This window comes from Haliotis rubra, unplaced genomic scaffold (genome assembly GCF_003918875.1).
Source record: "Haliotis rubra isolate DU_JTF1 unplaced genomic scaffold, ASM391887v1 Scf911, whole genome shotgun sequence".
NCBI lineage: Eukaryota > Metazoa > Mollusca > Gastropoda > Lepetellida > Haliotidae > Haliotis > Haliotis rubra.
Window position 1 is genome coordinate 314,833 of NW_025767648.1, and position 16,922 is coordinate 331,754.

The 16,922-nt window shown below is 40.5% G+C and overlaps 1 protein-coding gene across 3 annotated transcripts in view; it reads left to right on the forward strand.

Moving 5' to 3' along the window:
* LOC124264180 overlaps window positions 1–16,922 on the forward strand; it is a 56,886-nt gene that overhangs the window by 13,761 nt on the left and 26,203 nt on the right. Inside the window, exons 2-5 of one of the 3 annotated variants that reach the window (XM_046698921.1) lie at window positions 221–307; window positions 537–705; window positions 1,686–1,787; window positions 11,830–11,847. In XM_046698921.1, the coding sequence (XP_046554877.1) occupies window positions 236–307; window positions 537–705; window positions 1,686–1,787; window positions 11,830–11,847 (361 nt within the window). In that variant the 5' untranslated portion in view covers window positions 221–235. Of the gene's footprint in view, window positions 1–220; window positions 308–536; window positions 706–1,685; window positions 1,824–11,829; window positions 11,848–16,922 lie in introns of all 3 variants that reach the window. The other 2 variants (XM_046698923.1, XM_046698922.1) reach the window with 2 other exon arrangements.

Below are 16,922 nucleotides of genomic sequence, written 5' to 3' on the forward strand. Positions count from 1 at the left end.
ACTAAAACTTGATATATTTGCAAACAGATAACCTTCAACGCCTTTGAGGAATAGTGTTTATGACTGGTGAGTATACAAAATAATCTAAACAACTGCTGTGATGGGTTTTTTAAAATGCGTACAAGTTGCAACTTTGTATTTTAATGGAAGATAGCCTTGTAGCAACTGCCTCATGTGTGAGTAATTAGTTTCTGTTTAGATTTGAATATCTCTTTATCAGTGTGAAACTCACGTCATGGAGGATAGACCGACGACAACGTCAGCAACGACTACTGTTCAGGGAGGCAACAACAACGATGGAAATGATGTAGGTTTGATTCTTGCCTCACCCGACTCATGACCCTGATGTTACGGAGGATATTATTAAAACTTGAAATACTTACATACAAACAAACGTCAATTTCTTATGGAGCCATGTTTTCCTTTACTGTGATGTTGTTTACCAATGTGAATAAGTTGTAAATGTATATATAGGCGATGACTGTCTCATGTGTGAGTAAATAGTTTCAGTCTAGTTTTGAAAATCTCTTTATCAGCGTGAAACTTGCGTCATGGAGGACAGACCGACGACCAATCAACACGGAGGAATGCAGCTCGGCAACAACAACAGCATCACTTACAAAAGCTGCGCCATCACTTACATCACGAACATCACCAACAACTGCAAACAATGTCACCAAGCTGAGGAACATGTTGTGTCAGCAGGTAATGTTCAGAACATTACGCAATGACGTTACTGAAAAACAGCGTTAACCCGGGGTCACTCAGGCAAAGCATTGCATTGACCTATGTAAATGTTTTAACATGCAAGTATCAAATATGATGTACTCTGCGCAAGGATAACTCGATGTGAAAATGGGTCTGTCCCCCAACAGAATGAATTTTATTTAGTGTCATCATTTCTTATGACTTCGGTGAAACTGAACAACCTGTCATTAAATCAAAGTAACACCGAATGTTCCTTTTCACACTGTTTTCTTATATTCCATTTTGAAAATTGTGAATTTCCTGTAGCATCCTCTGTATCTCCAGGACTCCCGTTTCAGCATACCTACACTAACCCTTGGGCCCACTCTCGTGGTTCTCGCGATCACAAATTACCCGCTCGCCATTTCCAATAACATTTTACCGACCAAACACACGTCAACATAACTCACATTCGTGACCAACTCGTGTTATTCCTGGACAAGCCGAATAGTGGAGTTTAGGGAAAGGGGCGAGTGGTGACGAATGGATAACTTAAAGGAAAGGGTAAAGGAGGTAACTCGTATTACCTTGAGACACCAAAGTCACAATAGTCAGTGCTAATGGACACTAAGACATCCTTTCCATCAAAATATTATTAGGGATTTCTTTTGCGTGCCAGTCAATGAATTTCTCGCAAACCTCATCTTAATTCATAGTTCTGGCCGCAATGTTGTTTACATTGCCACCCCAACATTGAGGCTGGTCTAGATCTCGCATTCTGGTTGGTATGTTAGACATAGCAGCTTAGTCAATCAGAACGGTTAAATGGAACTGTAGAGTGGGTAATTTGAGATTGTGATAACCAGGGCAGTGGATCCAGAGGTCAGTAAAGGCTTACCGAAATGCGATTCCTGGAGGTGTAGAGGGTGACCGTCTACAGTCATAGATTTTGTTGATCTTTAAATGACGTTGCTTCATATGTACATGTGTGACTGCAGATACACCACGTGACCTCATGTTACGTTCACCTGTAAACACGACGACCAGTGTGAGGCTTGTTGACTGTCAGGGGAGAGAACTGGAGCTGGGGGATGTAGTGAGTGCTGAAAGAAGCATGCTATGGTCTATATATGCAGGTGAGACATGATACGTTACAAGACTGAAATACATTCATCTCTTGTGGTTCTGCATTAACCTACATGTTTTGACCCACCGATGACATCTGACTGAGGCTAGTTATAATTTATCAGCTAAGAAAACTGCACTAATACAGAGACGTGCTTGAATTCATGAGTTTCTGCTTGTATAAGTTCCAACGTGAGACTGACTTATCGTTCTAGCTCATTGACATATCGCAGTTAACAGGAATACCCCAATCAGACACAGTCAGCTGACTCCGATCAGTTTTATGTGTTATCCCCGTTATGCTGAGCGCCAGGCAGGGTACACTAGTTACATATGTCGGTGTTCGTAGACATTCCCATCTCCCGGCAGACGGTTTATCGGATAGATATGGTCCATTGATAGAAAATGTCATTTGCTTCGACTACGCTCAAGGTAATGTGTATTATCCACTGATTTTAAACAGATATATGCACTGATGTTAATGCATAGGAAATCACAAATAATCTTTGATCGATATTTAGTAGAAGAGCATGATATGAACCAGGATACTTTCAGTAGCTTCTGCTTGCAGAGCTTTGTTACTGTTCAGATACATAACACAGTGTTTGCCGATATAGTTGAGGCATCTTTTGTAATACATTATACTGTAGGGTGTTGATGGAATCTATAATGCTGATACAAATGTATTTCTGAAGATAGCTTGACGTTGGATGCATACTACCAAGCTGCCAATGACCGTCCAAAGAAACATTTAGAATTATGCAGGGCTTGAGGTATAAACGGAGCAATGTCATATGGATCGATTATTTAACCACGACCTTCCCGTCGATACTGAATGAAACACAAGGCTGTGGTGAGATGAGTTGAGATGTCACGGATTCATCCTTGACAAAGTGTTGGCGTATTTCTCAGATTATCAAATGATAATACATGCATAGCTTCTGATTTAGTTTTAGCTTCGCCTTGAATGCATACAGAAAAGGTTTTTGGTAGTTTGGTATAAAAATGACACCGAAGTCTTAGGTTCATTATACGCTTAAGTGAATAAAGTGAAACTTAAACTTAGTGATTGAAATTTTTTCTGAAATACTGTTTCAGGGTGCTAAGTCTCTCTCACTATGACCAGTAAAGGCTTCTGCTTTGTGGCAAAGGTTTGAATACACTGGTCACAGTGATTTGAAGATAACCCTGTTTGATATTCCGATATGTAACATCATGATTGCCTTTCAGAATTAACGAGACACAGGTAAATATGCCAGCAAAACCCAGTTATTATACCCTAAATGTGTACTAGATATGTAGTTTGTGGTTTTTCACTCTCACGGTAGTTGGTCGCCACTCCATGTCTTCAGAGTGTAGATATATGACCTGTCTCAAGGTGGGTATGATGGCGTTGTTGCAGGAGACGGGAAGGTCATCGGATTGGACACGAGGACTCGGATGATCGTCCACGAACTAATAAATGTTGAGGAACCTTTCACATCATGTTCATCACAAGAGTAAGTATGATGTTCACATGATGGTTGCTGTTTGCAACAGTTGTGTAATCAACCTGGTTGTAGGTTCTGGTTTAACAAGATCAACTAACCTTGGTCGTCAGATAAATGCTCATTCCATTCAGTGTGTGTAATGTTTAATGTTTTCTTTGAATTTCTACTACTCTGTGCTGGCTAGATCAGGCCTTTGTTTGTTGAGTTATAAGAAAAACAAACTGCATCCGTTATATGCAAGGTGAAATTGGTGTTATTCGTAACTGATTGTATGATATCAACTCTTGATAATTATGAACCTATCTCACGTGATTCGGGACAACTGCGTTAGCCTTCCTTTCACAAGCTTGCCATTCTTGTTTTCAAGTGAAATATCTCCCTGTCCACCTTATGATACCGATAATTCCTTCACGTAGTCGAATACCAGGTACTCTCTGACTAATGACAAAGATTGTGTGTTTAAAACACAAAACAGCTATACAATGTGCGCATAAGAGTATGACCGTGACGAGGTGGCTCCATGTTAGTTTCGAGTAGATAGTGATATCACTGTCCGTTCTTGACCCCAGATGACTTTAATGGCTCATCCGGAAGGATGATAATATGTTTTGAGATATGAGGTGTGCCCAATCGTATAAATATCGCCCATTTTTTCCTGTTTTTATAAGAATATTGATTGGCGTTTTACCAGTTACATGTGTGAGATGCATTTTGTCTGTAATGAAAGAGACTGTTATCTATACTGTAAGCCATTTAAACGCCATTGGTATTTGTTGTCCTGAAACTTACAAAAGTTCTATTGAAGATTTGTTCCTGCGATACAGAGGATGTAGGGATAAAAGGCTGTTATTCTGGCCCATTTCGAGTTTGAGTCCCGGAGCATTCCTCTCTCATGAACTTTGATACTTAAAACTGAACCTTTGACATTTCTCGTAAACACAACCACATTCATGAAACACGATGTGCACATGCATTACCTGCACCCAGGCCCTGTAAAAGCACGAGGAATTGTTGAACTCAATCACTTTGAGAAAATGCCACACTTGACACAAGACGAAAGGAATCAGGTTATCGGTATGGTCAGCCAAGGTGCTTCAGATGTGATGATTATCAGGCACTTTAATGTGCATCCATCCACTGTAAGTCGACTCAGACAACGTTTTCGGGCTACCGGAAGTGTTGCTGATCGTCCGCGACCTGGTGCGCCACCTGTGATAACAGCTCGACAAAACCGCAATATCCGAGTTTCACACTTGCGAAATCGGTTCCAAACAGCTGATGATTAGGCAAGGAGGACTATTTAGACAAGTCAACGTCATTTCAGCGCCCAAAAGGTGCAAGGACGCCTTGCTGCCTTCAACATCCGATGTCGTCACCCGTACGGTGGTCCAACCTTATTGCATCACCACAGACTTGCCAGACAGCGATGGGCAGCAAATGGGGCCAATCTTGGCAACAGGACATGGCCAGATGTCATTTTTTCAGATGAATCCAGGTTTAACTTATTCTTTGCAGATTTATCTACGTAAAAAAGAAAGACTTGCGCCAAACTGTGTCCTTGAAAATGATCGTTTTGGAGGGGGCGGTGTCATGATCAGACCACAGACCATCAGAGGCTGCAGACCATCCAACAGCTGTTCCTGAGGAATGTGTGTCTTTCAATGCCCCAAAGACTGCGAGCATGTCTTGCAGCGCACGGTGGACACACACGATATTGACTGCAAGTGACCCCTCCTGTGTTTGATGTCGTTGTTGCGTCACTGAAGTTGTTGTTGACTGGACATTTTCAGATGAAATTATTCACAGATATTCACTTAAAACATATCTGCCAGTTAGGTTTATATATGTTGAAATTAGTGTGAGTAAAGAAAGTATGAGTGATTGTTTACGCTCTGCATGTTTTTGTGTCGCGAAATCTGTATTATCTCAGTCCCAGCAACACCAACGGAGCGAAGAGATTGAATCATGGTCTTTCTAGCTGAATGGTTTGTTAAACATTTGCCGCTAATGCCAACTGAACTAGCCATTCTCATCATTATAGATCCAAGTTTATTTTTGCCAACGGGGCCGCGTTTAAACCAAGAATGGTTAATATCTTTTGGAACTAACTTTGAATTTTTGGCCAAATAGAAAGGCGTGTCAGGAGAGCAGTAATCTCTAGGACGGAGACTGGCGTACAACTTGAACAGGGATACGGGACAGCGAGCGTCGTTAGTGGCCCATGCACGGGGAGCGACGTCTCCGACGTTGCGGATGTCACTGCCGATGCGGGTTTTAGTTTGGCGTTCATTATACTCCAAGAACTCCCCTCCATCAGAATCTGTTTTCACCTGAATGTCTCCTCATCTCATCAAGTGATGTGGTTTAACACTTCGGATGCCAAAATGCCTGGTATTGTTCCACCACAATGTGTTTAATATCGCCTCTGGAGTACTAGGACCTAATTCTCAGGAATCGTAGAGTGTTTGGATTTCCTCTGGTGACAGACTTTCAGCCCTATTAGGTACGTTGCCGAGCCTCTCACTCTTCAGGATCTGTAGTTGGTAGAACCTTGCGTAGTTTGGAGAATTCCCTGTCATTCAGTAACGATTTTTCCTAACCCCTAGCTTTCAAATATTTGTCAAAACTCGACAATTTTGATGTAAGTGAGATGGGCTTATAATCCTCGCCATTAGATTTATTCACTTCAATGAAATAGGTGCACAAAAAGGGAAAGCTGATCATAGTTAGTGGGAGGGGCCATCGATACAGTTTCAGGAACCACAGTAAGTCTATGTCTGTGAACTTGACTTATTTCGCCATCCAAAGTTTTGACATTGAAAACAATGAATGTACCGAGAGGTTTAACGGTGGAAGTGACTCTCCCTCGGACTGTTCCATCGATTTTGACGGAGTCATTAACACAGCAGACGAACTTTTATTTATTTGCAAAAACTGTAAATTAATTAGAATTTGTGATTGAAAGGTATACTCATGTTCTTGTAGTTTAATATTTAACTTTTTTGTGTTTTTGTATTATTTTCCAGGACTCACGATCATGTGATTGACGGAGTAATTGACGTAATAAAAATTGTAGAATGAATGAATTCACGTGTTTGTTATGAATAAGAAAGTAGTTCCGTCACAACATGACCTAACTGAGTGGTCATCGGTTATCCAATCAAATCGATATAATGCCAGGTCAAATCATTACGACACGGGTCAACGCAATACGAAACTCGTGTGACGTACGAGAATAGTATGCACCTACCCATACGTTGAACACGTGGGTAATAAAGTTAATGACATGTTTATCTACAACTAAAATACAGGCTACACATATTTACGGATAATCAGTCGACATGTGTGTTGTTTTGATGGCAAAGACACAACTCTCACATGGAGGGCACATAAAGTGGAGGAGAAAACACCATTAAAATAGGTGGGTGTATGTACACACTCTGTACTTTATTTCAGACTGAGTTCTACATACAGCCCCATGGAGATTGTACAGAGAGCCAAGTTCATTGCTGATCAGAGGAGTCCTGATGGACCGGTGGACTTTGTGTTCTGGTGCTGCACAGACATGACATTGGAAGAGGTAGGTGGATATTGAGGCCCTCTGATCTTAATAAGAGCTGACCGTACACTGACGTTGTTACCTTATCGATCGAGAGTGGTCATGGCGTGGATGGTGTTGGTCAGTATGATTCATCTATGCCACCACTACTCTACATTTATCCCTATCTTTATATACAAATGTATATTTGTTTCAATCGTGTCTCCACTCTACCTGTTTAGAAACTAGATGTACTATTACTATATTGATGGTCTAAAACTCATTCCGTTCATCTCTGCTTTAAATTCTGAACGAATGATTGAAACCCAGCTATGTTCTACATTTCAGTAGATACAGTTCTGTTCCAGACCCGAAGAAATGCTATGTTTAATACATTTTCACTCATTCAGTCTCTCCAAAAGAGCAAGAATGTGCTTATTTTCGTCAATATGATGAGAATTTCCTGTATAACTTCAAGGCCCATTTCCAGAGCAACGGTAGGGTATTTGATTGATGCTTCACTGCGTTGTAGCACGTTGTGTCGTGAAGACAGCATACAACTTTTGTTCTCCTACCACCTTGATACATCTTTTGGGTATGGTGTTGTTACTGTCGGCGCTTACAAAAAACATGTGTCCTCTGTTTCAGTGGCTCGTATACAATGGAGTACCGGCCACAAATCCCGAAATGGTGCATCTACGACGTCTGAATGCCTCCGAATCACAAACAATGCCTGACAAAAACTAGCCGATTGAGGATCCCCGGTGAATGAGGCTAATCAAGAATGAAGCATTTTATCTGATACACAATGAAGGTGTATCTCAAACATTTGGCTGATGTTTCCGGCATGTAATTTCAAGTTGGGTGTTTTTAGCTGATTGTATTTCTCCACTGTGTGTTTTAATATAATTATATATCACTGTTTATTCTGGGTCACTGATACATGCTTGACGTCTACACAGGTGCGTGCCATGTCGAGTAAACAATGTAAAACCCTCAATCAGCTCGTCTATCAAATCATACAAATGATGTTTTATTTTCTATTTTATTTTTAATATTGTCTATTAATCGTGTCCCATTATTCAGTATCCATATGGATTCAATATATTTTCGTGTACAGAAATCTGTTAAGTAATCTAGTTTGATGCAGACCGCCGCCGTAGTCCAGTGGATAAAGTGTTGGTCGAGGGCGGAAGGTCGGTTGTTCATACCAAAAGTCTTAAAGAGATTTACGAATTTACTGCTTTTGATTGTCAGTAGTGTGTTAGAGGATTAGAAATGACCTTTGAACTGTATCTTAGTGGCGCGATGTATATGAAGCTAGCATTGCCATTGTGTACAAACACACACAGACAAGAGCATGTACCCACACGTCTTTGTGAAAGTGCAATTAGCAAAGATTAACCTTCCCATTCCCAGCCTGAATCCCCACCCACACGATATCTTTGCTATCACTAAACGAAACATTACACAATAAGAATAATATATGTCTGTATCTTCTACATACTACCAATCATCTTGTGATCTTTTGTTAATAATCCGTGTCCATAGTTCATCTGATTACTCAAGTTTTTGTTAATGATTTGTCCGCTCATTGTGCTATTAATATATACTATTCCAAAAAAGAAACGCATAGGCCAGAAATCTGTTGCGAAAATGTTGTATTTTTAAACATATTTAACTCGAATTTTGACATCAGTTTACAAGAAGGAAATATCTATACACACAAGTGGATAATTTTAGATAACGGATACGCTGTGCGCGATGGTGACCACTTAGCCTGGTCCCGACTTCGGGTCCCCTGGCTCTCAGTCCAATCTCTGTCAACCTGTTCCCTACAGTTTGACTGGATATTCTCCGAAGTCCAGGCACCGTGGCTGCTCTGCTCTCACAAGTGGCAGTACGATCACGTAAATGTAGTACCCGGATGTACCGATCTTGGGCTGCAGTGGTGACTCGAGGTCTGCCTGTACGAGAACGGTCATTTGGTATACCTGTTTGGTTGTAACGAGCTGTAAGCCGTGATATCGTGCACAGACTAACATTCAGACGCCTGGCAACAGAAGATTGGTAATCTCCAGCGTGCATTCTTTCAATGGCGTTGTTCCTTGACGCAGCGTGGCTTAGTGATTTGACCTTGAAACTCCTTCAAAACGAATGCCGATTTGTGAAAGTAATCTGGATTTTTATAGACAGACAGCGCTTGCTCGTTGCAGCACAATTTCAAGTAGAATTTTGTTGCGTTGTGGCGATGCGTTTTTAATCCTTGTAAGAAATCTCATCAAAATCAATATTTTCGGGTAAAGTTGATTTTCTTAATTGTGCAATTGCGTACAATCGTGTTATCAACACTTCACTTACATATTTTGCCGACTGCTTGAACAGAATAGGTAATAAGTCGATTTTTGAAAATACGAAACGCCTATGCGCTTTTTCTTTTAGATAGTATAGTAAGAGTCAGAGTGATACGATGTAGCCTAATATTTTTTTTCTGTTTATAGAGAGCTAACAAGCGGTAATAAGATATACTGTATGCAATATAGAAATAAAAATGTTTGCCAGTTTGAATTTTTATTCCCATTATTCATATGGGGTCGCTCTGCTGACCGAGTTCTGAATGTAAACGAAACATGGACTGGACTCACCTTTGGACAACCCAGTTTTCTGGTCAACCATGTTGCGCATGCTCTCAGACTACAAGCTTAGCTTTGAAGCGACATGGGTATAGTGTGGACCATAGACTGCATATCCCCAAGTTAAGCCTTGATGCGACATGGGTATAGTGTGGACCATAGATTGCATCTGCAAGTTAAGCTTTGAAGCGAGAGAGGTATAGTGTGGGCCATAGACTGTATATGCCCAAGTTAAGCCTTGATGCCACATGGGTATAGTGTGGACCATAGATTGCATCTCCAAGTTAAGCTTTGAGGCGAGAGGTGGATAGTGTGGACTATAGATTCCATATCTCCAAGTTAAGATTTAATGCGAGAGAGGTATAATGTGGACCATAGATTGCATATCTCCAAGTTAAGCCTTGATGCGAGAGAGGTATAGGTTGGACCATAGACTTCATATCTCCAAGCTAAGCCTTGAGGCGAGAGATGTATAAGCTGGACCATAGACTGCATATCTCGAAGCTAAGCCTTGAGGCCAGAGAGGTATAGTGTGGACTATAGATTCCATATCTGCAAGTTAAGCTTTGAGGCGAGAAAGGCATAGTGTGAACCATAGACTGCATATCCCCAAGTTAAGCCTTGATGCCACATGGGTATAGTGTGGACCATAGATTGCATCTCCAAGTTAAGCTTTGAGTGAGTGAGTTTAGTTTTACGCCGCTTTCAGCAATATTCCAGCAATATCACCGCGGGGTACATCACAAATGGGCTTCACTCATTGTGCCCACGTGGGGAATTGAACCCGGGTCTTCGGCATGACGAGCGAATGCTTTAACCATCAGCCGTTAAGCTTTGAGGCGAGGGAGGTATAGTGTTGACCATGGACTGCATTGTCTCCAAGTTAAGCTTTGAGGCGAGAGAGGTATAGTGTGGACCATAGACTGCATTGTCTCCAAGCTAAGCCTTGAGGCGAGAGGGATATAGTGTGGACTATAGATTCCATATCTCCAAGTTAAGCCTTGATGCGAGAGAGGTATATTGTTGACCATAGATTGCATATCTCCAAGCTAAGCCTTGATGCAAGAGAGGCATAGTGTGGATCATAGACTGCATTTCTCTAAGCTAAGCCTTGAAACGAGAGGGATATAGTGTGGACCATAGACTGCATATCTCCAAGCTAAGACTCGAAACGAGAGGGATATAGTGTGGACTATAGACTGCATATCTCCAAACTAAGCCTTGAGGCGAGAGGGGTATAGTGTGGATCATAGACTGCATATATCCAAGCTAAGACTTGAAACGAGAGGGATATAGTGTGGACCATAGACTGCATTTCTCCAAGCTAAACCTTGAGGCGAGAGGGGTATAGTATGCACCATAGACTGCATATCTCCAAGCTAAACCTTGAAACGACAGTGATATAGTGAGGACCATAGACTGCATATCACCAAGCTAAGCCTTGAGGCTAGAGGACTATAGTGTGGACCATAGACTGCATATCTCCTAGCTAAGACTTGAAACGATAGGGATATAGTGTGGACCATAGACTGCATATCCCCAAGCTAAGCCTCGAAACGAGAAGGATATAGTGTGAACCATACATATCATGCGAAAGGTTGGTTGGCTGGTTGGTGTGTTGTTTAACCCCGCACTCAGCAATATTCCAGCTATATAGCGGCAGTCTGTAAATAATCGAGTCTAGACCAGAAACGCCAGTGACCAACTGAACATCGTTCTATGCAACTGGGATACGATAACATGTGTCAACCAAATCAGCGAGACTGACAACCCGATCCCGTTTACGACAAGCATGGGTTACTGAAAACCTAGATCTAACGTAGATCTTCACGGTAAGAGGCGAAATGGGCACAGTGTGGACCATATACCGTGCCCCAACACGGCGCTTCTTGTTGAAATTAAATATACATGTATATACACTCTAAACTATATACAGTGAAGAAGCATACTTCTGTATGAGTGAAGACCCGAAAGGGTCACCACTGTTCCCAGTAATATTCGTTTATTTTCAACACTTGCGACAAATACAAGCACACGTGCACCTACAGACATGCATACAAACACACATACATATACGAATGGATACAAACACACACACAACATACAGAAGACACAGGGTAATTCTTCATCACAAAGAGTGAGTTTAGTTTTACGCCACTTTTAGCAATATTCCAGCAATGTCACGGCGGGGGACAACCGAAATGGCTTCACAGATTGTACCCATGTGGGGAATCGAACCCGTATCTTCGGCGTGACGAGCGAACGCTCTAACCACAAGGCTACCTCACCGGCCCTAACAAGGACAAAGTATACATCGAAGTGAAAAACATTTGAATGTAACGTTTTGTGTTTTCAGTGTTGGCGTGGTTAGAAGGTGTGTGTAATGTACATCTCTGTCTTTGTTGGTTATTTTGGGAGTTCTTTAAACATCTAATTAAAGCTTTTAATGTTTTCTATGTGCAGGCAATCAGTGAAAAAATATTCACTGATGTATTAGTTAAGGGTGTTTCTCGTTAATGGACACACTAATATAAGGTGTTTATATTTTAGGTAATTAACAAGCACTTTTGTTTAAAACTGTACAAATAAAAGTTGTATTCACAAATCGTGTTTCTTTACACGCGAGTACAAGGAACAAAGAATTTGTTAATTAATTTACTGATCAGGTAATACATAAGGAATACGAGCTGTACATAGAAGCCGTACCTGGGAGAAAACGTCACCAAGGCTTTCATCACCGCCCCTGCCTCCTTCAAAGACGCCCAGAGAAGAGCAACCAAAGACGCCGGCGCCATTGTTGGGCTGAATGTTCTTTGTCTGTACAACGAGCCTTCAGTATCTTGATTCTCTATAACCAGCTTTTGGTGTTTTCAGAGAAACAAATGTACAGATCAAACTGCTGATAATATGATACCCCATCTTCAATATCCGCCACCCCACTTGCTTATTAGGTGATCAAGACTAACACTTGTCCGACTTCCATTTTTGTGGAAACCGCGATGGCTGAGAGGGTCAGATCGCTGTTTTTGTGTGCTGGCTATTAGGACCTTGACTCTGAGAGTTTGTGTTCGGATCCCGGAAGATACTAAATCCCAAACGTACTAGAACCTGTTCTTAACTGAAACTGATTACTCCCAAATATAACATATGTTACAAGAATCAAGTTGTATAGGGATTGCATCATATAGATGACGGCAACAATGATGGACATGACGCTGATGATGATGATGATGATGATGATGATGATGTGGAGGAGGAAAACGTTATCCTTACATAATCTGTATATTGTAGAACTGCTGCCGCTGTTGCATACGGTCTGGACAAGTCAGCTGGAGAAAAGAACGGCCTGGTCTTTGACTTTGGAACGTTTGACGTGTCAGTCATCACCATCGACAGCGGCGTGTTTGAGGTTGTGGCCACCAATGGAGACACACATATTCGTAAATTGCTGAAACTGCTATGGTCTTGCATATTGCCTTCTTTATTCTTCCCGGAAATGTTTTCAAATACACTAAATGTACTGGAGTAGAACATACCAGTAACACAATGGGTTTACACGGTTCGGATCGATTACTAAGTAATGTATGCTACCATACCATTAATGGTTCTCTTTCTTATTCCATAACTAAATACCACCCCTTTTGAAGAAAGAATGTACACAGCATTTAGTGTCGTATTTGGCTTTTGTTATTACATGTTGTCCATACCTTCTCATGGTGTATTCTTTCCACATTGTGTTTCATAAATTAATGGATCAATTACTTTCATCACTTTTGAAAAAGCAAAAATAATAAAGACCACACAGTGTCGTATAGTACTTATGCTATTACCCGCCTTCCATATATTCTGTCAGGTAGTCAAGACATGGAGATAGAATGATAGAGTATTTTATCAAACAATACAAAAGGAGGCCGGGACAGGACCTACTGGAAGACAGCGGGGCCACCACCAAGGCCTAAGACTTTGTCTTTGCTCCTTTAGAACCTCTCCTATTGATAGTCTATATGTTGAAGCAGATGAGCCTTCTCTTACACAACGTCGTATAAAATTATCTTTACAATACATTACTAAACTATATTCTAGCGAGTCTAACCCTGCATTTAACTGTGTTTTCAATCCCCTCTATGAGGATTTATACAACAAAAAACCTTCTCTTGTTCGGCCTCTTGGGCACAGAATTAAGCCCTTCATATCTGCTGCCGGCATTGAGCTGGAAAATATAGCTCCTTCCCGTCTTCTTTCTTCTCCTCCTTGGCAGTTGGTTAGGCCCCAAGTTGACCTAACTTTGACCACATTTAAAAAATCAGAAACTAATGAATTACAGTATAAACAAGAATTTAGTCAGTTAAGAAATAAATATACTACTTATAAATCCTTATTTACAGATGGATCCAAGGATGGTGGCGCTGTAGCTTGTGCCACTGTCATTGGGTCCAGAACAATATCATCTCGATTGCCTGATAACAGCTCTATTTTCACGGCGGAAGCTAACGCCATATTAACAGCTTTAAAATATATTAACTCACACCGTAAATATAAACAATATATAATCTTTTCTGACTCTCTTTCTTGCCTTCAGGCGATTAGAAATCTTTCTTGCAAACATCCACTTTTATTAGAAATTCTTGAATTGTACAATGAACTTGCTACTGGCCAATGCGACATCGTCTTTTGTTGGTTACCCAGCCACGTTGGCATTTCTGGGAACACACTGGCTGATATTGCTGCTAAGGCAGCACTCAACAAATCTGTGACACCACTTCTTATCCCATGCTCTGATTATAAAGCCAGCATTAGAACATACATCCGCGATCTAATGCAGAAGAAGTGGGACACCCAAGTAGGTATTAATAAATTACATGCAATAAAACCCTACATTGGTTACACCTACTTGGGTTGTCAGTCCAGATTTGAAGAGGTCATTATGCGGCGATGTCGCATTGGCCATACTAGATATACCCATGAATATTTGCTTAAAGGCGAAGATCCTCCGTTTTGCATCCCTTGTGATGAAAGAATCACAGTCAAGCATGTCTTGCTTGACTGCATCGAATATTCCATCACAAGGGATATCTATTTCAAAGTAAACACTATGAAGGATCTTTTTAATAATGTTAGTTCTCATTTAATTATTGCATTTTTAAAAGAATTAGATTTGTTAAGTGATTTGTAAATAGATAAATATTTTATTATTGGTAATTTAAATTAGTAACTGAGATTGTTAGTGGCTGTACCCTCAAAGGGGGTTGAAGTAGCGTAAAATTATTGTCCTCCTGAGAGGGTACGTAAGTCCCAAAACTTTCAAAGTAAAGTATAAATTATCACATTTTAAACGTAGTATTTTTGTTATTTTAACTGTTGGCTAAATTTTCCTATAATCGCCAGCAGCTGAAGGGATGGTGTAAATCCAGCTAGGATCCATGCAGGTAGCAAAAGTAATGTAAGTCCCCATGGCTCCTAGTATGGTGATCTACCTTCAGTTGGTGGCGATCTATAGCCCATTTTTATATTGTGTTGTCCCCTATAGTTAAAATGTTTTAGATTCAATTACTAGTTTTACATATATATCTGTGATACTCTAGTTGCTTTACTGTCCTTTGTCGGCAGGTTTTATGATCTTTATATATATATTATTTCAATGTCAAGTGTTCTCGTCACGATATAGCTGAAATATTGCCGATGTGACGTTAAATAATAACTCACTCACTCACCTTTTTCAATCAACTTTGAATTATGTGCAGTCAGCTTTGGATGAGGCATATTTGAACAGGACGGATATACATGAGATTGTTATGGTCGGAGAATCAAGTGAGATACCCAAGATTCAGCAAATGGTGAAGGGGTTCCTTGATGGGAAGGTTAGTCGACCTCGGGGATATAAGAACTACTTCAGTGTCAGTTAAATTCAATAACATAGCACTGTATTGTGAAATTTAACATTCATGTTCACTGACTTGCAAGACTGGGCGTGCTTTAGCTGTGTTCGATACACAGGTTCAGGATAGGAGAAGAGATACCTGTTTACAGTTAGAGTTGACAGAATTGGGTTGGTAGAATAAAACCTGAAGGTCAAGACCAGTTCCAAGGAGTCTCATCCGTCCGTACACTGGCCATCTAATGTGGTTCAGGTAATGAGTACAGGTAGAGGTATTCCCAGCACTGTTGGGTTGGTGGAAGACAATCTCATCCGACCTTCTCCTGAATATTGAGAACATGATTCACGATGCTGAAGAGGTTGCTGATGAAGACAAGGAGATGATGGAGAAGAGCTCAAAGCTGGGGATAAATGGACGAACAGGAAGTCTGTGAGAAGAAAACCCATCATACCAGGTAACCCGGAGAACATTTCCCGTGACGAGCTCTGAGGGAGGAGCTGGAACACGAAGATGAAAGGCCATCAGATGAAACAGTGATGCTGGAAACTAGAGGTGCACTAGTGCTGTGAGGAAGGACACATTTCATCTTATAATACCAGACAACACTGACATCATTATTGAAATATTATTGATTGGGGGTGCTAACCACAGAGAACTGGTAGAGTCAGACTGAGTATGTGTGGTCGTAACTGCTTGTTGGTATATGTGTCTGTGTTTGTATGAGTATCTGTGTTATGCGTGTCTGCTTTTGTGTGCGTTTCTACACACTACATGTAGTGTGTGTGTGTGTGTGCATTCGTGCGTGCTTCTACAGATATGATACCAATATATATACATGTTGTATATGAGAAATACCAGGGCCATGCTTAATTATGTCGATGAGTATGATGGGTTCAAACACTAAACCTTACACCACGCATGAATGAAGTAATGAAAGAATGAAACAATGATTGAAATAATAAGTAAAAGTAGTGAATGAAGTAATGAATGAAGGAATGAAGTAATGCGTGAATGGATGAATGGCTGAATGAAGGAATGAATGAAGTAATGAATGAAGTAATGAATGAAGGAATGAATGAAGGAATGAAGTAATGAATGAAGGAATGAAGTAAATGAATGAAGGGATAGAGTAATGAAAAAAGGAATGAAGGAAATGAAGTAATGAATGAAGGAATGAAGTAATGAGTGAAGTAATGAATGAAGTAATGAATGAAGTAATGAATGAAGGAATGAAGTAATAAATGAAGGAATGAAGTAATGAATGAAGGAGTGAAGTAATGAATGAATGAATGAAGTAATGAATGAAGAATGAAGGGAATAAAGTAATGAATGAAGGAATGAAGTAATGAATGAAGGAATGAAGTAATGAATGAAGGAATGAATGAAGGAATGAAGAAAAAGTAATGAATGACGTCATGGTGAGGTAAGGAAAGAATGACGTAATGAAATAAAAAGTAATTTGTGGGGTCATATCCGTTAACGTGAGGTCATATCCGTTACTGAGACTGCCATTGTGACTCAAATGTACTTGTATAGAAACTGACAATCACGTATGAGTCACTGGTAATATATC